At 48.8% G+C, this 20686-nt stretch overlaps 1 protein-coding gene and 1 long non-coding RNA gene across 6 annotated transcripts in view; one reads left to right on the forward strand and one right to left on the reverse strand.

Annotated features, from left to right (window-relative positions):
* Positions 1–20686, forward strand: part of COL5A1 (collagen type V alpha 1 chain) — a 168091-nt gene that overhangs the window by 82675 nt on the left and 64730 nt on the right. For all 4 annotated transcript variants that reach the window (XM_084494111.1, XM_084494108.1, XM_084494109.1 and 1 more), the window contains 8 exons: positions 1998–2129; positions 3930–4076; positions 4217–4465; positions 8451–8600; positions 8928–8984; positions 12722–12763; positions 13032–13094; positions 19708–19782. In XM_084494111.1, coding sequence (XP_084350237.1) covers positions 1998–2129; positions 3930–4076; positions 4217–4465; positions 8451–8600; positions 8928–8984; positions 12722–12763; positions 13032–13094; positions 19708–19782 — 915 coding nt within the window. The remainder of the gene's footprint in view (positions 1–1997; positions 2130–3929; positions 4077–4216; positions 4466–8450; positions 8601–8927; positions 8985–12721; positions 12764–13031; positions 13095–19707; positions 19783–20686) is intronic.
* LOC311421782 lies at positions 4947–6102 on the reverse strand. Of its 2 annotated transcripts, none has more exons than XR_014685001.1 (2): positions 6029–6102; positions 4947–5320 (listed from the first exon to the last, which is right to left on the reverse strand). It is a non-coding gene; the product is annotated as an uncharacterized lncRNA (long non-coding RNA). The 2 variants fall into 2 exon arrangements; XR_014685002.1 differs by having other exon boundaries at positions 5920–6075.

Genomic DNA, 20686 nt, shown 5'->3' on the forward strand with positions numbered 1-20686 from the left:
CTTCCTCCCCTGCTTACTGGGCCGATGCCATCCCTCGGTGTGTTGCTTTGGGTGAGTTTGGGGTGTCTGCTGTGGCTGCAAAGCCTGACCCTGGAGGTGCTGGGACTTGCAGCGATGTCCTGTGTACTCAGAGGAGCTGCCAGAGGATGTGCTGCTCCTGTTCTGCTGCTGGGAAGCAGGGCAGGACTGGGCCAGGATTTCTTCCCATGCATAGCTCAGGAGCTGCCGTCAGCTGAGACTAAAAGTGAACTCAGCTTTAGCAAATTCTCTCCTGCTTAATCTTTTGCGCTGTGTTTATCCAACATGCCTTTCCTTGCTTTATCTGTTCCTCGTGAATACACCAGTTTAGTTCTGGTCACTTATAGGATACAGGCTATCAGCTCTCCTTGAGGTGTAAATCCAGGCTTATCAGGAAGAAAAAGCTTTCAGGCTTCCTTCCTTGCCTCTCAGAGACAAGCACTGAGTCTGCTTCTGCGGCTGTTTTATTTCAGCTTATCCCAACAGCACCAGATACTCCACATATGCAAATGGGGGAGCTTTGCCTAATGGGGAAGGGCATAAACGGCTTAACTTGGTCCTGAGCGAGGGCAGGGATGGTTGGGGTCCTGCGCTCAGAAATAGCAGTTGCAAGGACATTCACATCATGAGCTTCAAGCAAATTGTCTTGCCCAGGTTGGGCATGCTCTGGAGGTACAATCAAAGGGGCAGGCTGCTCTGAGCTGCGTGGGGAGGCTGGGATGATGTTCTGTGGGGTGAGAAACCCCAACACCTCAGCAGGTCACCCTGCAGGTGGTGGCTAGGGCTGGCTGGAAATGGGAGATGTTCCTTGAGACAAAAACATGTTTTCCATTTTCCTGGTCCTGCATCCCCCTTTTTTTGTGGTCACGCTGTGAAAAAAAAGCCAAAGCAACAATGACAACACTGAACTCCATGGAATTACTTAAAAAAAAATTTATATATATATATATATGTATGTATTTAATGGTAATTGAAGACCACTTTGCAGACATCTCTGTTAATTTTCTAAAGGTTATTCGGAGGAAGCAATGGCTAACAAGCTTAAACCACGGCTGAATTTTAGGATAACTCGCATAGCATTTGAGGGGTGTGCAGATACTACAGGGAGCTGTAGTATCCAGAGATGGAGGCTCTGGACTCTTGCAAACCTGCTTTCCTTGCAGATCACTGCCAGAAGTGCAAACAGCACAGTTTTGGTGAGGTCTGAAGGTGGTGTTCGGGTGGCACTGTGCCACTGGGGGGCTGTCCCCCACCATGGACCCAGCTCGTATGCGTGAGGGCAGCCCTGGCCTCGTGCTTCAAAAACATCCTTTGGTTTTCCACAGAGCTCTGAGACGTTCTGGCCAGGCTCCGGTCTGAGCTTCTGGTTCCTATTACGTGCCCGAGTTGTCCTCTCAGTTCTGCTGTCATGCTCCTTTTTTATCCTCAGCGATATTTTTCTATTATTAAACCAGGCTTTTCCCCCTAATTAAAGCATCAGCTCTAAAAATCCAAGTAGTAAGGTCTTGTCTTATGTAACCGTCTACTGAATAAGCTGTGTTTTTGGTGTTATGGATAAACAGTGCTGTGATTTTTTTAGGAAATTTAAGAGCAATTTCTGCTCTGACCTTTGGCTGTGCAGGGTTTGCTGTGCAGGCCTGGTGTCTGGGGAGCTTGCAGTGCACCTGGCTTTCGAGCAGCCTCTGCAAACTCCCTCTATTTTTATTTTATTTTTGTTTCTGATTATCAGGTGTACTTCTAATCTCTCTGCATCTGCCACTGCTGCAGGTGGAAAATTGAGGTGAGGCAGGAGCTGCTGAGGAGCTGATCTCTTTTATGAGACAAGGTGATGGGGTGGGAAAAACAGGAGTGTTGAGGCTAACGAGCAGCTGGGGAAGCAGCCCAGCACTGGGGCTTGTGCTTTTTGTTTCACTGTGGTGTTTCATCCTCTCACCTGCAGGCTCTGTGCACACCCTGATGCTGTGTTTTCTTCCCCACAGGGTGACATCCAGCAGCTCCTGATCGTGGCGGACCCCCGAGCAGCCCACGATTACTGCGAGCACTACAGCCCCGACTGCGACACTGCCATCCCCGACTCGCCCCAGTCCCAGGACCCCAACCAGGACGAATACGTGAGTGGAGGGGCACGAAGCCTGGGGAGACCCCTGGGGAAGATGGGATGGGGATGCTTTGGGGGCAGCGGCATCAAGCTCCATGCCACGCTCAGCTCCTTCATCCCATTTGCCCTACAGCTCCAGCACAAGGCAGCGGCCCAGACAGAGCTTTGTTTTTAGGATCCACCACTCCTGGCCTCTGCCTGCTTGGCTCTTGCCCCCAGGAGTTTCCCTTCCTTTCTGCACTCCTCCCGTTTCCAGCAATGAATAGTTGCTTTGAGCTCAAAGCTCGCAGCAGAGAGAGCCTGAGCTGACTCCGAAGCACCGACCTTCCCAGGCAGGTCGAATCCTGTCCAAAACATGCACCTGTTCCTAAATTCCAATTTTTACTGTTAAACTTGAAAAGAGATTAAGCACTTTTTTTTATTAGCACTTTCTTGAAACAGGTGGCAAGGGCAGGAGAAGTGATTTTATTTTATTTTTTTGCCTGTGCATTTGCCATTTGAATTTCATTTTGGCAGAAATGTTCCCAGCTGATCTGTAATGATTTCTCCTGTACATGCTGCTGTGCTAGCTAGTTTTTTTTCTACAGTCAGATTTATTTCTTCATGGAAAGAAATGGAAAAAACAACAACAAAACAAACAAACAAAAACACTGATAGCATGCCTCTTTATTTCTGCTGCTCAGTTGGAAATGCCTGGACGTGGCTGATTTCCAGACGACCATCACCTGAATTTTACACATTTAGGAGAGGTCTTGAGCCCAGCTCACAGCAATTAAAGTGTCTGGCACCCTCAGCTGCTTCTCAGTACCTTGGCTGCTGCTTCTGCCTGATCTGTAGGTGCTTGTGTGCACGCTCTCTTTCAGCTGGTCTCGGAGCTGCAGGCTCCTGCCACATCCCCACTGAGCTGCGATGCCATCGCCCTGCTCCAGCTTGGGTTTAGGTTAAAAATCTGCTCTGGGGAGCAGCGCAGGGCTTGCAGCAGCGTGAGGCAGAGCACGGCAGCGACGTGCTGTAACTGTGCCACCAGTGCTGCTGGAGAAACAAAAAAGCAAAACAAAATAGACTCTATGGTCAAAATATATGGTAGTAGGAAAAAAATAAAGCTCTGCTTTTGGAGCCAGCGATGCAGCAAGAGCTGGCTTGTCGTAAGGCCCTGTGTAAGAATAACTCCTCCATGTGCCGGCGTCTGCTGCCAGCAAGAGCGATGGACTGGCAAAGAGATTTGCCATGCCTGGCTGTAACCAAACGTTTGGTTTGTATTTCATTTTGAAGAATGACTGACGCCTTGTGGAAAACCCTGAAAATATCTTGGTTTTGAAGCCCTTCCGCCTGCGGGTCACGGCAGATAGGAAATCACACGCACACCGTTAGTGCAATCAGAGGAGTGAAAATTGCTGCCCTGCTTCTCCAAGTGTGCGTTCATCTCCCTTTGTGTGTCTGGGATGTGACCTGAGAGGGCTCAGCAATTGGACATATAATAAAAAATCACTTTTTTGTTTGATTATGCTATCATGGGTGACTATGATTATGCTATCAAGGTGGCTTCGATTCTCTCTGCTAAGGTGGAACATGCCCCACAGCTGAGAGATTGTTGGGAACCTGAGATGGCAGCAATTATCAAAGCAATCAGCCCAAAGGCAGGCTCTTGGTGAAGGTGTTGTAGAAGTTGATGAACAATAGGAAGGGAAAAATGATGCTGCACTGGTCTGCACCACGGCATGGCCTGCTGATGTGAAATAAAACCTAGAAAGGGCTGCCAGGAGTGCGCTGGGTGCCACCAGCTTATTTTCTGCTTTGTGGTTTCTCTTTGCAGTACACTGATGGGGAGGGAGAAGGTGACACCTACTACTACGAGTACCCCTACTACGAAGACGTCGATGAAGCTGTAAAGCCTGAGGCACCCACCACCAAACCTGCACCCCCCGAAGTGGCTGCTGGAGAGCGACCTGAGACTAAGCAGGTACCAACACGGGGTCCTGGCAATGGGGTGGTTGGTAAAAACAGCACCGGTATCAAGAGATGAGCTGGGGGGTGGAGGATGGTGCAGAACACCCCTTCTATTTCTCTGGTTCTGGCATTTTAGCTGTGTTTCTCCCACAGGACTATCCTGCCCCCACACCATCACCTGACACAGGGAACCCCACGGGGCGGACGAAAGGGGACGCTGCGGTGGATGACCCCCTCGTGGACGAGTACAACTACGAGACCATCAACGAGGAGTACTTCACGCCTCTCCCCTATGAAGACGTCAACTACAACGAAGAAGTAGACCCCCAGGGTGGACTCACCGAGAACGCCGTGGAAGCTGAGCTCCCCACGAGTACCGTCGTCACCTACAACGAGACCGATGTAAGTTGAATGAATGCCTTTCCCTTCGCTTTGTTTTTTATTACTTCTGATATTTCATAGCCCTAAGCAAAGGAGATGTGATAATCCATATGGTAAATCTGTAGGTGGCTTGGGCAGCTGTTGGAAGAGGACATTTCGTAAGAGATGCTCTTACTTGAGATATTCCAAGGTGTGGAATACAAGTATTTAGGATTTGACTGGGGACAATTATCCTGGAAGAATCTGCTCTGGATTTTAAACTGTTACAGATGTCCACAGATCGACCTCTATTTTGAATACAGATCTACTAAAAATGGGATCAGTCTGGATCCTAGAGCTGATATTCTCTGGAGTAACTGCATGTTTAGTTATTTAATATGCTTCAACTGAAATATGTCATGCTTGAGACTGTTGTACCCTGAAGTCTTGCCCAGTTTTTGTTTTTATGTAGGAGTTTGGGTAGTCCAACGTTGGTCTCATCCTTAGATGATCCAGGAGCATCAGCAAGGGGAGTTAATAGTGGGATGATGTTTTGGGGTGGGTTTGTTAGGACCTGGCAGAGTTTTGTGGTTCCTCCTTGAGTGGAGAGGAATGGGACTGCAGCACTCAAGGCTTCCTGTGAGATGCTGAAAGGTGGCAAAAGAGGCCAAAACAACTGGAGCTGGACCCAAAAACTTGAATTCAGAGGCATTGGGGGGAAAACGTCTGTAAGAGCCAAGCAGCTGGAGCACGGCAGGAGGTGAGGGCCGGTGGGGCGATGGGATCGAGCCCAGCAGCTGGGGATGGAGCTGCCACGGAGGAGGCAGCTGGGCGGCCCAAAGCGATACGCAGAAACAGAAAACATCTCCAGCACGTCTGAGGGAAGTGAGCACCAACCTGAGGGAAACAAAGGATGGGAAACATTTTTTTTTAGTTTCCTGACAAACAGCCAGAAATCTCTGGCTAAGATTGAACTTTCTAATAAAGAAGAATTGAAGATTGGATAGGGTGACCTTAAAAAAAAATTGAGAGAGGAAATAAGAGGCTCAAGGGCCACGTTAGCACCTTTTCCTTTAGGAAAAGGAAATAAAAGAGGAGGATAGGTCAGGGAAACCCACTGCAAAGCTTTCTTTTGTGAAAACTGAGCCTGCTCTCAGCACAGCAGCTTACAGGTGAGGGCGTGCAAGATGTCTTGTCCCCAGATCTTGTCCCCAGAAACTCCAAAAGAGGTGGCGTGTGAAAGGGGAAGGCTTCAGGACTGCTCCAGGGTGGAAGCCTACTCCAGTTTACCCAGTTGCTCCACTGAATCGCTCAGTGATGAGCAGAGAAAGGGACGCAACTTGCCCAGCTGAGGGAGATTTCCATGCACCAAGGCAAAGGATAATGCAGCGTGACATGGCGCAGGCTCCCCAAAAGTGGCAGCCTGAGGTGCAGGGATCCCAGCACAGGATGTGGGTTTCAGGTTCACACCTCGATGTGGAAGGTCAGGGCCCCACCTGCAGCTGTGAACTCTCGAGGGAACAAAAACAGAACCCTTTAACCCAGTGGCCAAGCAAGCTGCCCACGAGCAGTGTGGAAGGGGGGATGTCTGGCACCAGAGTTCACCTGCAAGAGATTTGGGAAAAGAGCAATTCGTCCATCTGAATTTATAAGGCGACTCAGTCTTACACGAGTGGACCTTTCAGGGGGTGATGTGTGAGGTTTTGGAGGCAGGTGCAGTCTATTAATTCTCCTGGGCTTGAGCTTCATTATGGCTAATAACGCCGTGATAAATGCCAGTGAGCAGTTCTGAGATTGAGTAGGCAATACTCCTGTGAACAAAAGGAGCAGGGGACAGATATATTTTGTTCATTGCCCACAATTCATCAGGCAGTTTACTTTGCTTGTCTAGATGTATATACCAAGGGCTTCCTATCTGCATCACCTTCTTAAAAGGGAAGGCTAAAAGGTGATTTACAAGAAGCTGTTGTCAGCAAAGAATTGGAGTATTGTGCACGATGATTTTTTGACCTCTTGTTTTCTTTTTTTGGGCTGTGTTCTGATTGTTAAAGGAGATTATTTTTATTTTTTCCCAAAAAATCTGCGAAATCTCAGCACAGAGAACTTTCCTTCTGCTCTGCACAGTTATTCAGAATATTACCTCTTTCCATGCAAATTGATTTGGGGATATCAGAGTATCAAAACAGACTTTTTTGATGTTAATGTCAGGAAATGCAATTTGAAAAAAAGCTTGCTGTATTATCTCTAAAAGCTTTATAGAAAGATAAACAGGTTTTGAGGTTTCAAAGTGCAAACCCAGATAAAAGATTTTTAACAGGATAAGAGGTGTGATAGCACTAGATCCATTTGCATGGTACAAAGGAAAAATAATGCTCATTTTTCCAAGTTTTCTAAGCAAGAGTCACTATCAGGTTGTTAAAAAAAAAAAAAAAAGTCCATAAACATAAGGTGCAAATTTTTGCTATGTCAAAAAATTGATCTAGAAGCAACTCAAGTCTATCAGTGATGCTATCAAAAACCATTTTCAAAAGTGTTTAGTGCTTAGGAAATGTGTCAAAAATTTTATAAAAGAACCTGCAGCCAACTTTTGGCCTTGCCCAGACTTTGGATTGAGAACCGTAACCGAAGTTTTCGTGTTAAATGTTGGCAAAGAAATTTGCTTTTAAAGTTTTCTACTCTATACCATGAACGGATAATTCACTAATGTTAGAATCAGGCAAAATCAGTTTCCAAATGGCTCTGAGAAGTTGGCAATGATACAGAAAAAAGATGGGGAGAGGGACAGGGTGTTGAGAGAGCATTATTTTCTAGCAGGGCCAGAACTATGAAATTCTGTGGTGTCCTTTTGGATTTTACCTCTGTTCCCAGTTTTTCAATGCTCTGATCCAAGAAAATATGAGACAGGATGATTTGTCATGAATTTTTCCCTGCTAATTAAATGATAAAGTGGGCAGGGCTAGGAAGTGATACGAAAGAGCCGAAATCTCTGTATGTTTGCCTTAGCACCAGGCTTATTCTTTAAACCCTCTTACATTTAGGTACAGATGCTCATGCTTATGGATTCTGAGCAGTTTGGGCACAGAAACAAGGTCTGGAAGCGGTGGTGGCATTTAAGTAGTTCTGAATTCATAGCAGTGAGGAGATGATTTCTCTGGGAAGCACTGGAAATAATTAAATTTCTGGACCATTTTGATTATTACCTGGATGGGGAAGAAACAAAATGATTATCAACACATGTTCTTCTTTATGGTGCTCTTCAAACTGAAGGGTGCCAGAGACAGTTGCCCGCAAAGCTACAGAAAGGGCAAGGAGATGGACATAAGCAAGGAAATTCTGCTATTTATTTAATATCCTTGTTTATAGACCATAGTATCTGTTGCTGTGAAGATTCAGACAGGATTTAGGGATTAATGAATCAAATTTGTAAAAATTTCTGCTACCGCTCTTTGGAAAAGCACAACTGTCTTGGATCCCAGACAAAACAAACAGGAGGTTTTTGTATAAGCAAGCTTGGATTTTTCCACATTTCCTCCTGTAATTAGATTCTCATAATGACACGTTGCGTTTTTGACATGACTTTTTAGAATGAGACTGGATGTGATTTATTTTTTTTGTGTGTGTGCTTAATAATCCAGCAACTCCAACGTTCAGGCTGAGAGAGATGAGTTGGAAACTTCGCTTCCATGTTTCTTCAATCCTCTGGAGCTTGTGGGGTTGTCCTGGCAGGAGCTCTTGCTCCGTGCTGCTTTGCTGCCCAGGCTGTTACACCCAGGGTTATGTCTGGGATTGATGGAGAAATCCCAGGGAAGGCCAGGGTACACATCGATGTGAATATCCTGCCATCAGAGAAGAGTCTTGCAGATCACTGGAGACCTTAAAACTCCAGATTTCAACTTTCCTGCTTTTTATTTGCAACTATTATTATAAAGCTGCTTCACTTCCCCAAACCTACTGTCTACCCTGAGGTTTTCAGCATGTGCATCCTATAGAAGTTTGCATCCTGACGTGTTCCTCCTCTTGCTTTCAGAACCCTCAAGAAGGAGACGACCTGGATAAAGATTTCACCGAGGAAACAATAAAAGAATATGATGGGAATTACTACAACTACTACGACAGAACCGTGTCTCCTGACATTGGGCCGGGGATGCCTGCGAACCAGGACACCATCTACGAAGGGGTGAGTGCTTCTTCCATTGGACGTAAACGTAGTTCAAAACGTTTTTATTTAATGTTATTGAACGTTCCCACAGTGATATCATAGAGACGAGCACTGCAAAAGGCAGTGGTCCTATCCCATTTGGGTTCGTCCACCTTGATGGACGTGCTTGCTGCACGGGAGATGGCTCCATGTCCTGGTTAGGTGGAGGTGCCCCATTTCTGCCCTACAAAAACCTGCAGTCCTCTGGTGGCAGAAACATCCCCAGGTCCTGCGTGGGGCCGTGTTGGTAGTGTGAGCAATGTTCTCATCAACTCTTTACCCTTCTTCTTCTGTCCCGTGCTGCAGATTGGGGGTCCACGGGGTGAGAAAGGACAGAAGGGGGAGCCTGCGATTATTGAGCCGGTAAGGACGATCTCTGTTCTTTTTTCTTTTTATCTCCCAAGGAAAAAGGCATAAGGGGTGTGCTCTGTGTGATTTGGTGCTCTGTATTCTGCCGTGTAGCTGGGAGGAAATCTTCCCATGAAATAATTACTTGGTTCATTTTAATATAAAATCCTGTAATCTTTTTTCTTTCTTTTTTTTTTTTTTTTTTTAATTTCACAAAGCAGCCTAAATTAGGAAGGAAGTGCAAAATTTCCCATGACATCTCTCATTCGCCGTAACAACCCAGGCCGTGTAAAATGGAAGTGCCTGGCAGAGGCCGTCCCCAGCTCTGTGGGATTTTGAGGACCTCCGCAGCTGGTGGCCAGGTCCCATCCTGACCTGAACCTACAGCTCGGGGCCGCCTTTAATGGTGCAGCTAATGGGGTCGGCTCTGTGGAAATAAAAGGGTTCCCACTGCACACGGGGTGGGAGCTGAGCGGAGAGGCTTGCTCTTCCTCCTGCTCCTGGCTCCTCCCAGCCTTGCACTTCCAGAGGAGCCCTGTGCTGTCCCAGGAGGGAAACTCAACTCTTTTCTTCGTTACGATTCTGCCCTGGCCCACTCCCGAGGTGTTTTTTTCTTTCTGAAGAACAATAAAAACTGCCTGTGCCCTTTGCAGTCTGCAGAAAATGTGGGTTTCCAAGCGAGCATCCCTCTGTAGGTGTGCACAGGGCTGGAGGCTCTGCAGTCCCCAGCCCTGCTCGTGCTGGGACAGCCACTTTTGGCTCAGTTTGGGCAGTTAATGTGTGTCTGCCCCTTGCTGGGCACCACGGTGCCCTTGGACAGCAACCGGGGGCTTTGCATCCCTGCAGTCACCCCATCAACAGCGTCCCTGAAGGGCCAAGCACAGGCTCGCTGCACACCAGCAGCTCAATTAACCTAATTTCCCTTGGCAGAGGGCCCATGCAGTGCCCAGCGTGGCAGCAGCACTTCCCATCACCCCCAGCCCCTCATTTTCATTTGCATTTTTCCTCCCTTTCCCTCTCGAGGAGACTTTGCCGGTGCCAGTGGGGCCATGGAGGAGCCGGGGGGGCAGCAGCAGGGCTCTGCAAGCCTCCCCGCATGCTTGATAAAAGCATCTCCGAGCCTTCCTTCCTCCGTTTCCCTTCTGGGTCCTGCTCTCGGGCTGCAAACAAAGGGCAGGGAGCGAGCGATGCGCTGAACTGCGGCGCGGGGAGGGTGGGGGGCGAGCAGAAAGACGCGGGGAAAGGCAGCCCCAGCAGCCTGCCCTCGGCCAGAACCAATCCGAAACGTTACAGAGCGAGCAAAATAGTTAAGTTTAATCATCCAGAAAGAATTTGGCCGCCTTTGCTATTTCAAAACACTGGAGCCACGTATAGCTTTTTGCCAGAAAGTAAACAAGACCAAATGCTGCCTCGCTCCTCTCTGCTCGGTTCCTCCTCGGCAGAGAGAGAAATTCACATTCGCCGTGCTCTTTATCTCCGTTTTGATCGGGGCTGCAGCAGAACAGGGGAAATAAAAACCAAGCAGGGAAGGCGGGTTCTGCTGAATTTTCTCAGCTATTCATTCACGGCGCCCGGCCCTCAATCCTTGCTCGGTGCTGACGCTCGCTGGAGGCAGCAGGGCAGCACAGGAGTGGGGTGAGGATGGTCCTGCTTGGGGGCACGGGGATGTTGGGACCCCCCTCGTGTCCCAGCTATGGGGTGTCCTGCCCTGCCTGGCTGCTCCCAGAGCCTCCTCGTGTTTCTGCCCCTCGTGTTGCTGAGCCCGTTGTGTAAACAGCTGAGATCCCTTGCCGAGGAGACTCTCCAGATGTCCCTAAAGCTAGGGCTCAACGTAAACCAACAGATAAATACGGGGAGATGCCAAGGATGTTTGCATTGTGAATTGGCTCCTTAGCCCAGACCCCGCCGTGCCGGGGAGCATCCTGCAGCCAGCCATGGAAAGCCCTGGTGCTGTGCGTGCTCAGGCCGTGGTGATGCTGGCACCCAGCAGCCCCAAAAAAAAGCCCTGGGGGGGGGACAGAGGTGGGCTGTGGCTCTCAGCACCAGGCTGGAGACATTTACTAGCCTGGTGAAGGGAAGGGTTGGCATCGGTTTGTGTTTTGGAGCCTGCCACACCAAAATGTGCCATCGTTGGTCTCGGTGTCACCAGGGATGGGTCTGAGGGTGCCCCTGTGGGCTTGCTGGGAGCTTTGGGGTTTTCTGAGCAACGTCCTCGTTGGGGACTGAAAAGGAGCTGGTGCTTAGCAGATGTCATTCCTGTGGAGAGCCTTCTTTATCGGCTTAGCTTGCCACATCTTGCTAGCCCACAGCAGCAAATAGCTCACTTAGTGAGGGTTGGGGCAGTGCTGTGTAAGGTTTCCCCCTAATTTACACCCAAAAGAGAGCTGTGGCTCCGTGGCGGTCAGTGACACTGCTCTCAGAATGGGGATGGAGCAAAGGCCAGGAGCTGTTCTCTTTACCCGCAAAGAACAACACAGGTGCTAGTAGGACATCTCCCAGATGCACCCAAATCTGCGGAAAGCGGATTTAAATGACGTGGTAATGGAGAGTACGGGTGTGGGGAGGGACAGAAAATAACGCTGGCCCTGCATTAATGGTGCCGAAACAGCACTAATGGAAGCAAGGCTGGCTCCTGCCAGCATGTTTGGTCTAATTTTTGCTCCTCTGGGGTTAGGCACTGTGGCTTTGGGGGCAAGCCTGGGTTTTCTTCTCCCCATTTCAGACCCGTTCAGCTCAGCCCTGTCTGCTCCTGTGGCTGCCGTGGGCTCAGCCGATGCTTTTAGCACCAGAGCCCAGCCAAGGGTTGCCCAAGACCAAGCGCTTGTTTCCCCCAGGCTTCTTCCAGGCAAGCCCATGGGGATTTGCAGGCTTTCCTAGGCTGCTTGCATCCCCTGGGAGCAATTTCCCCAGTTCCACAGAGGAGCTGGCAAGGGCTGAAAGCGCTTTGGCTCGAGTGAGGTGCCCACTGGGCGCGTGGTCAGTGGTCCCGAGATAAAAAGGCAGCGCTGGCTGTGGGGCTCTGCCCAGCACAGCATCCTGATGCCTGCTGGAAAACGTTTGCCTGGCTTATTGGGAGGTTTTTTTCCCTGCCTCTTACATACCAATGAGGGGAAAATGAAAAAAAAAAACACCTCTCAATTCTACTGAGTGCATGATAGATCTGATTTAAAGTTATGACAAAATATTTAGATTAAAAGGAATGAAATAACATTATTCTACCATTTTGCCCACACAGTGATTTCCTAGGTACACAGAGTAAATCACGGTGTGCAGCCTGCTAGAAAAGTAATTTCAAAAAAAAAAAAAAAAAAAAAGCACCTTGCAGTTTGATTATTAACTTTTTTTTAAAGCTGCTTGGGCTCAGAGACAGCTTCTTCCTGACAACGAGCCCTTCTCCCCCTGCAGCACAGCCGAGGTTTGTGTGCGCCCTGGGTTTGCCTGTCCTTGAGCTGAGGGAAAAGGTTTTTTTTTATGGAAGATGCCCCTGTGCTGTGGTGAGGCTTGGTGCTGGGGGAAAGGGCTGTTCTGCCAAGCCCTGCATGGTCCAGAAAAATGGCATTTGGCTTTTCAATGCACAGGGGGTGTCACTGGGGGAGAATGGGAACTGCTCAGCTTCTGGGATGCCCCGACCCAGAAGCAAGACATGAAATACTTAAGGACAGACAAAGCACTGGGTTTCCAGCCCTGATGTTGACGTGACTTGGAGGATGTGCTCTGCTAATCACTGTTTTTTTTTCCTCCTTCTTATTTAGGGAATGCTTGTGGAGGGCCCCCCAGGTCCCGAAGGCCCGGCAGTAAGTGGCACTTTGTTTACACCTCACTGGAGGGTGCATGGTGCTGGATGTGTGCATTGCAGGGAGCTGAGCAGAGGGCTCAGCGCCCATCTGTGCCTGGGATGTGTTGCTTCCATGTGCCATGCATGTGTGCAGAGCGCTTTGGAATCTGTTTTCTGGAGCAAAAATAAACAGAAAGCTCTAATTCTTTTCCTGTGCTTTCTATGAACGTTACAAATAATGCACATTTTCATTCAGTGGCTTATTTTTATTTTTTTTTCCCTCCTAGGGTCTTCCAGGACCTCCAGGACCAACTGGACCCGTGGGCCTAATGGGAGACCCTGGGGAGAGAGTGAGTACCCCTGTTTTTCTCCTCTTAGAAGCCTTTTGTCATTTTTTGTCTTCAAAGCGGGACTGTGGTGCCTTACTGGAACCCTAAATTCTGCTGGTTGCACGAGGCGTTTGATGGTGTTCCCTCTCTGAGTCCTTGGTCTTAACACCTCAGAGCTGGGTGAAGAGGATGTCAGCCCTAAAAGATGCTTGCGCCAGGGTAAAGGGCAGACCTTTGCACCCAGGGACAAGTGGCTGGGGACTAGCCACGGTAGTGAGCAGCACTAAGCACTTTTCTCCAGGCTAAAACCAAGACTAAAGCTGACAAACCCTCTCCTCTCTGCCTGCACCCTTTGGCATGTTATTAGTCATTAGGGCACAGGAGCTGGGCACTGGGAGAACAGGGTGAGCCAGCACACAAAACAGCCATGAGCACAGAAAAACGGAGCTCATTGTGATTCTGAATCCTCATTTCAGCTGGTGGTGCGGGTCCTGCAGCAGAGGGGTTGGTTTTGGCTGCATCCAGCACAGCCCCTGGTGTCGCACCACCATCCCACTGTGTTTTTCACCCCTATTTTAGGGGCTGCTGAACTCAAGCCTCAGCTCAGCAAGAGGTGTGCAAGCATTAGGCATGCAGGAAAAGCTTGGCTTGTCCTCTCTGAACAAAACGAGCTGTAATAGGGCCAGGCAGTTGCACCAAGGCAAGTGTCCAGGGCCACGTCAGGCTCGAGGGCTGCTGCTGGGAGCAATTTTAGCGGGCGCTAGAAGTCCACCTAAAAATAAAAGCGGCCCTAAGGACAGGGCACTTTGTGGCCTGAGGCACACAGTCTAAGTGACCAAAAGGGCAGAAAGCATGCCTACAGATGGCTCTTTGAAGGCAGGCTGGCTGGAGGTCTATTTTTCCAGCCTTTCTCTGGGAAAGCGGGGGCAGGAGGAGAGCAGCAGTGATGCTGATGGCAGGAGATGTGCCTGGATGCACCGCGTCCCGCAGCTGTCAGTGCTGTCACCCGGTGAATGCAGAATGCCTCGGCGATGGAGGGAGTGCTTATCAGCAAACACTCCTCAATCTGATGGCCAGGGCCTCAGCAGCTTTTCCTGGCAGATAACGCAGCAGGGTCTGACACAGCACGGTGTCCTCAGCTGTTTTAGCAGCTGCTTTCTGAGTAGGGAATTGTCCTATCTGTCCCTGGGCTGCAGCAGGGATAGGATAGAGAGACCCAGACCCTCTGCATCTGCAGGGTTTCCTGCTCTGCTGGCTGAGTTTCTTGGATTTTGTCTGTACAGGATGGGAGAAGCTGCTCAGGCTCAAATGGGAAGGTCCATGCCGACAAGGGTGTTGTGCTGTTCTGATGCACATCTTAGCACAGCTAATTGCTGCGACTCCTGTTAAGGATTCATGTTGTAGCATTGCTGTTTGTCTTTTTTCCACTTTATTTTCTATTTCAGTTGCATAACCTAAGACCCAGAATGAACACGAGGGAGGATTTGTTCCGTTGCAGAGAATCAGAACGAGATTTCTGTGCTACAAAGGAGCTCAGTGTAGCTTTGTTTGTAATGCTTAAGCGATGCTGGAGGTTTGCATGGCTGCCTCTGCAGTAACTATCAGGTCTGCATCACATCCCCTGGGCTTTATTCCTCCTTACCCTTGCAGGCAGGCAGCACCAGTGGCAGCCCCTCAGGAAAGGGCTGAGCACATTTCCACCCTAGGATGGGATGAAGCACAATGTGAAAACTCCAGCTAGAAGTGCTAAATGTTCTTCCCTAAATCCTCTGTAGCCAGGCTTTCTGCATTAAGTAGGGGCTGAGCTGGTTTTCACCAGTCTCTCCTACCCTCAGCTTTTAAAAGCTGTCGTCCCTTGCAGGAAAGGCCTGGGGTCACTCTGGAACAACACTCCTGGGTCTCTTTTATGCCCCACATCCCCCTGAGCTGTTGTCCTCCCCAGCACTGCCCTTGTACCCTTCCTCTCCCACCCATCAAGGTGGTTCTCCAGCCCACCCATTCACCAGGAAAAAAAAAGCAAGAGATGGGAAACTGCATTTTGGTGCTCACTGAAAGCAACACCTCGTTGTTGTGGGATGTCCCCCGTGGCCTGGCTGCCATGCTTGGGGCATAGCAGGACCAGCTGCACTGCCACCTTTCCTGCCTGCTGGAGGATGAGGCAACCAGCTGGCTCCAAACCTTCCTTGCTCACCTCCCAGCCTGAGGACGTGCGTGTTGCAAAATGCAAGTGTTGGGAGAAATAAAACCATTGCTGGCCTGCACTGGAAGGTGTCTGGTGTGGTTTTCAGGTGTATTTGAGGAGATTGCTTAGGTGTTGGGGTCGTGTGGCAGTCAACCTGGCTCGGGCCCCATATTTTTAATTAAGGCTCTTGGTTGCCTTGCTGGTCCCAAGGGCCTTGGCTGGAGCTCGCTGGCTGCCGTGCTGCCACAACCCCCCGGAGCCCTTCTGTAAAGACCCTCGCTTCATTTACACTCCTGGTGTATTTATTGTTGTTTTTTTTTGACGGAACAGTAATAACATTTCTTGTGGTTGTGACATGATTGAGAACGAGAGGCCCTGCCTGAGCTCCATCGATCGGTGTCTGCGAGCTCAGAAAGTCAATACGCAGCCACGAGCCCGCGGCTGGGTGCCAGGGCCACCGCTCCAAGGCTTGCTTAACCCTCAAGCCACCACAGATCTGGGTCTTCCTGCACTGCCCTGGCAAGGCTCTGCATCCTTCAGTGTTGGAGTTTGTAGAGGACCATCCACAGTTCATTCGGGCAAGGTCCCAGCAATGTTTTTGCAGCACAAATCTTGCAGCAGCCTAGGATTAGTCAACACAGCCCTTGGTAGTCTTCATTTGCCCTCATGTTCAGCCTCCATGGGTCCTACATGTTGTCCAGCTTGCTCTTCTACTCCCCTTGATGCTCTTCCCTGCTTCTAACAATTATTTGTGTGCCAGGATGGGTGCTGACCCTGATGAGGAGGGAGGTAGCGCTTCTGCCGCTTGTCCACGCAGATGTTTGCTGGCCGGGCTCCTCCTGAATGGCCGTGCAAAGCCAACCAGCAGCAGACACACTGTCCCTGATGTTGTCATTACACACCCTGAAATTAAAGGCTTCATTTGCATTCTAGCCCAGACAGCACATCCTGCTTTTACAGAGTGTCCAGAACAGAATGTAATCCAACATATTGTGCATGGAGAAGTGATGAACTTGCAGAGCCAGGAACTGAAACTGTATTAAAACACTCTTTTCAATTAGAGCAGCTCCTCTTTAATTTGTTTATTATTAACCCTGCGCATAGCTCATGAATTTACATGGTACTTATATGTGTACAGTGAGGAACATTTCTTATGCCAGCATCTGATAAGGACTTATTTGCAATCAGGCAGGTGCACTGAATTAATATACCAACAATATTCAGCTATGTTAATATTGGCCAACACTCATTTAGCTCTGTTTTATTCATCATGTCAGTTTGTTCATTTATCCCAGTTACTTTACAAAGCACAGAGGAGCTCGCATCACCAGCAAAGCTGCAGAGCAGCCTGTTTGTGGGAGGTAGCAGAGGGCTGATGGGGAGTTTCTTTCAAGTGGTGGGAAGAAGGAAATATGGCACTTAGGAGGCCAGAGAGCTGTTTTGTGGGTACTCCAGAATGGAATGAAGAAAAGGGGAGATTTTTATTTATATCTTTAATTTTAAACGAGATGGTCTGTAGCAGTATAACAAATCTCACCCTGGTCGCTGACCCCATTGTGTGTTGGGAAATAAATGTGGGTGCCTTGGTGCTGCTGGGCTTCTGCTCAGCTTCCCTCCAGCTCTGAGCAAAAGCTGGTCTCAAAGCCATCATTACATTTCCCAAGCTCATGCAGTCCTAATGTCTCCATGGCCTTATTTCCACTGAGAATAGTTTTTCATCTCCAGAGTTTAATAGGATCCCTAAAATCCTTCCTGTGGTTCTGAAAGGCTCGAAGCTTTCAGGGTACCCTTTCTTCCATCAGACTGCAAGCAGTGCCTTACACAGAAAACCCTAAATGCTGTGAGAAAGATCTTTTCTCATGAAATTCTATGGCCAGGGTAGAAAAATAATCCTTGACTTGAAGCTCAAAACTGCAGGCTGGTGGGTGGGTCTGTGTGCCTGCTGCTGGGCACTGTTCTCAACACCCACCGTGTGTCTGTCCATCACTGTCTGCTATGTGATGATCATGAGAACTAACACAGATGTGAGGTTAAGCGTTCCCTTGAAATACTGCATTAGTGTTTGTGCTCAGCGTGGCATCTTGGAGCACTGCACCAAATGAAAGTTGAAGTTCCCATCCCTGGTTGCTGTATATCAGCAGATCTCTGTTTACATAATGAGAGTGACACAGATTTACACCAACGGAGGGTCTGACGTGCTGCATTTCTTAAAGGCATTCAGAGGTTTCTGCAACCCAGCCTCAATTTAAATTTACAAAGTGCTTTGTGGTTTGGATTTTTCCTCCCTGTCGCTGCCCCCCACTGCTCCACCCCGCAAGGAAAAGACCTCACGCACCCAACCTGAAACATAACGAGGCGTTTTTGTAGAAAAACATCCCACCAACATTTGTCGGGCAGAGTACACAACAAGAGATAAACAAGCTCATTCCTGATCCGTCATACAGGGGACCAGAGCTAAAGGAGAGGGGAGAGAGGGAAGAAAGTTTATTATATAAAGACGAGCCTGGCCTAAATTATTTATCATGCTGCTGGTGCGGCAGATGGGGCTGCCCTCTGCACCTCGCCAGCAGAGCCAGGGACTCCGGTGTCAGCCAGACTAAGTAAACACCAGGAATGTAACATCATGAGCTTGTCTTGAAAAATGGATGGGCTGGCGTGTCGCGCAGCCTTCCTTCGGCGCTGAGGGAGCCGTTGGGTGGTTTTGATGATAAATCAGGGGCTGCAGCGCTGGCTCGCTGCGGCGCTGGGAGCAGCGTTGTTATTCCGGGCCGGTTGCAGTGCGGAGCTGGGCGCCTGGCCCGCGGCACCGCGCCGCCCTGTGATTGTGGTGCAGGGCAGGGGAACAGCCCCGCGGGGTGGGGTGATGGTGGCTGTCGTTCCCCAGGGCTGGGCTCTAATTTAGGGCTCGGAACTTTGGCTCGAATGCTTTATGTTCCTTTTTAAGAGGGAGACGAGGAAGGAGATGGTAGGTTAAGGAAGGCAGGGAGGGTAAGGGAGGGAGGAAAGAGGTGTGAGGTGAAGCTGAGTCCGCTGCTCCTGCAGAAATGGAGAGCTGCACGGCTGAGACGAGATGTGGGGGAAGAAAACGTCAGTTCCAGTATGGCCTGAGACCCTCAGTCCAAACCAAGGCAGATCTGAAGGATGTTTTTAGATTCCCCCTTCGTAGAAATAGACCCAACGAGCACCCAGATCTGAAAGTAAAACAATGGGGCAAGGGAAACACTTCAACTACCGTTTCTAAATCCTCTGCTTTAGGGACTTTGTACCCTTTTGTCTTTCCCTCCTCCCTCTCCCAGCCTCACCCCCCTTCCTTTGCGTTGTGTGGTGAGCACACATCTTCTCAGGACAAGGGCTGGCTCTTCTGTGTCCACAGGTGTCTGGGATTGTGGCAGGATTTTATTTTCCCTTTTGTTTGGTGTCTGGATGGGTTTGAGAGCTTCAGACAAATGGGAGAGAATACAAACTAATGTGGATGTTTATCGCTTGCCCTCCTAAGGGCTTTGGTCCTCCACAGATGACTTTATTGTTGGCATTTACTGACCAGGGGAGTGTCCAAGTCCTCAAGCCTGAGCTTCTGGCCAGGCAGTTCTGTCTGCCTTGCCATGAAGAGAGCACCAGGGCTCCTGGGTCAAGATCAAGCCACTCTCAGCCCTTTAAGCTGGTGTGAAAATTGCAATTCTGCATGCTCACCGAGTGGTTGGATGTCATCCTCGTTTGTATGTAGGCTTGCTGGATGGTTGTGAAAAGTTGGGTTAACTTAAACTTATTGCCGAGTCCACAACTGTGAGCGTGAATAATTTGTGGGCTGTCTTATGGAAATTGGCCATATTCGATTATTTATGGCTTCATCAATACATCTTTTATTATGTACTTGTTTCTTTAGTGTAAGTTAAAGATACTCAGCTGATGTTAATCAGCACAGCTCTGTTGAGATCCTCGGAGTTTGGCTGATTTACAGCTGCTGACAGGATCACTTCGTTGTAGACAGAAGTAGCCTCACAGGACAAAAAAAAAAAAGAAAAAAAAGACTGAAGAGAGAAAAATGGAATGACCCAGATGACTGAACATGCACGGAAATGTATTTATCTTTCCACATTTCTATTTCGCTGACCTGAGTTATGAAGTTTCATATACCTTTTTAATAGATTTTAAGAGACTCTACTAAACATTGATTCCATTGACTTGGAACAACGCAGAGGGTTTTATTGTTCACTCAAATATTGCTTATGGCAGACACTGAAAATATAGGGGCCAGGATGTAAGGAGAGGGAATTACTAAGAAAAACCATGTGCGCTTACAGATGTGCTTCCACAAAATTTGCCAGACCATCAGGATGCCAGCGTGCTCAACATGAGCTGTCAAGATAGGGAGCCTTTTGTGTCATAACACGCCTTTACAACCATAACTAAGATGGTATTACAGAAGTTTATTTTTATTTCTCTTTCTTATAGGGACCACCTGGCCGTCCAGGTCTTCCAGGAGCAGATGGTTTACCAGGACCACCAGGGACAATGCTTATGTTGCCTGTAAGTACAAATATAGCCCCCAAAAAGGCATTTAAATGACTTGGGCTCCTTGGAGTTAAGTGGTGGAGGGTGAAAGTCATGAGGAAGCAACTAAAGACATCTCCAAGGGCCAAATTTTGGGCATTACCCTGCTTCTTAAGGTGAGGAGCCTCTAATGGCTGTTCAAAGCAGTTCATCCAGGTTCTTACGGTTTTAGTATCTGGTCCCTTTTGATGACCAGTGGTTACTTTGCATTGTCTTTTTCCTTTACATGAAGCTAGCAAGTACCAAGTCAGTCTTCTTGATCCCGGGACACTAAGCGAGTGATTATATTTTGTGTCTCCTTTGATGTGAGAAAAAGCCCTCAGGAAACCAGCTGTTGAAAATGAGTGGTTAGGTACCAAAGGGAAAGAGGCTTTAGTGAAAAACCGCAGCACTCTTGTACGGGCTCCAAATCGCAGGGTGATATGTGTGTAGGTTACTGGCAGGGTGCCGAGGAGAGCCTGGGCCAAGTGCTCAACACGGAGCTTAGCTGGCCATTACAATACATTTGTTGGCCCCTACAGAAACCAACCGTAGGCCTATAAATTGTTTCTTTGGATGTGCTTGCCAAGTTCGTGTGGTCGTATACCTAGAGCCAACCAAGCAAGACGCAGAGGTGAAGTCGAGGTGAAAGAGCCTTCCAAGTAGGTTCTGCACTCTGCTGAGTTCCTCTTGCAAAACCCCAAACCACGTGCAATTAAGGAATTGGAGATGGAAGAGACAGAAGAAAACATCAAACAATTCCTTCCCTTTCAAGTTCAGGAAAATTAAAAATAATCATTATTTTTTTAAATCCTTTGCATGTAAGGATCGTGGCTTAAACATTAGGATGAGTTTCCCTGAAGTATGCTGCCATGCTTGGGAAAGGCAGCCTCGGTCCCAT

Source organism: Aythya ferina (assembly GCF_964211825.1).
Source record: "Aythya ferina genome assembly, chromosome: 20".
Classification (NCBI taxonomy): domain Eukaryota; kingdom Metazoa; phylum Chordata; class Aves; order Anseriformes; family Anatidae; genus Aythya; species Aythya ferina.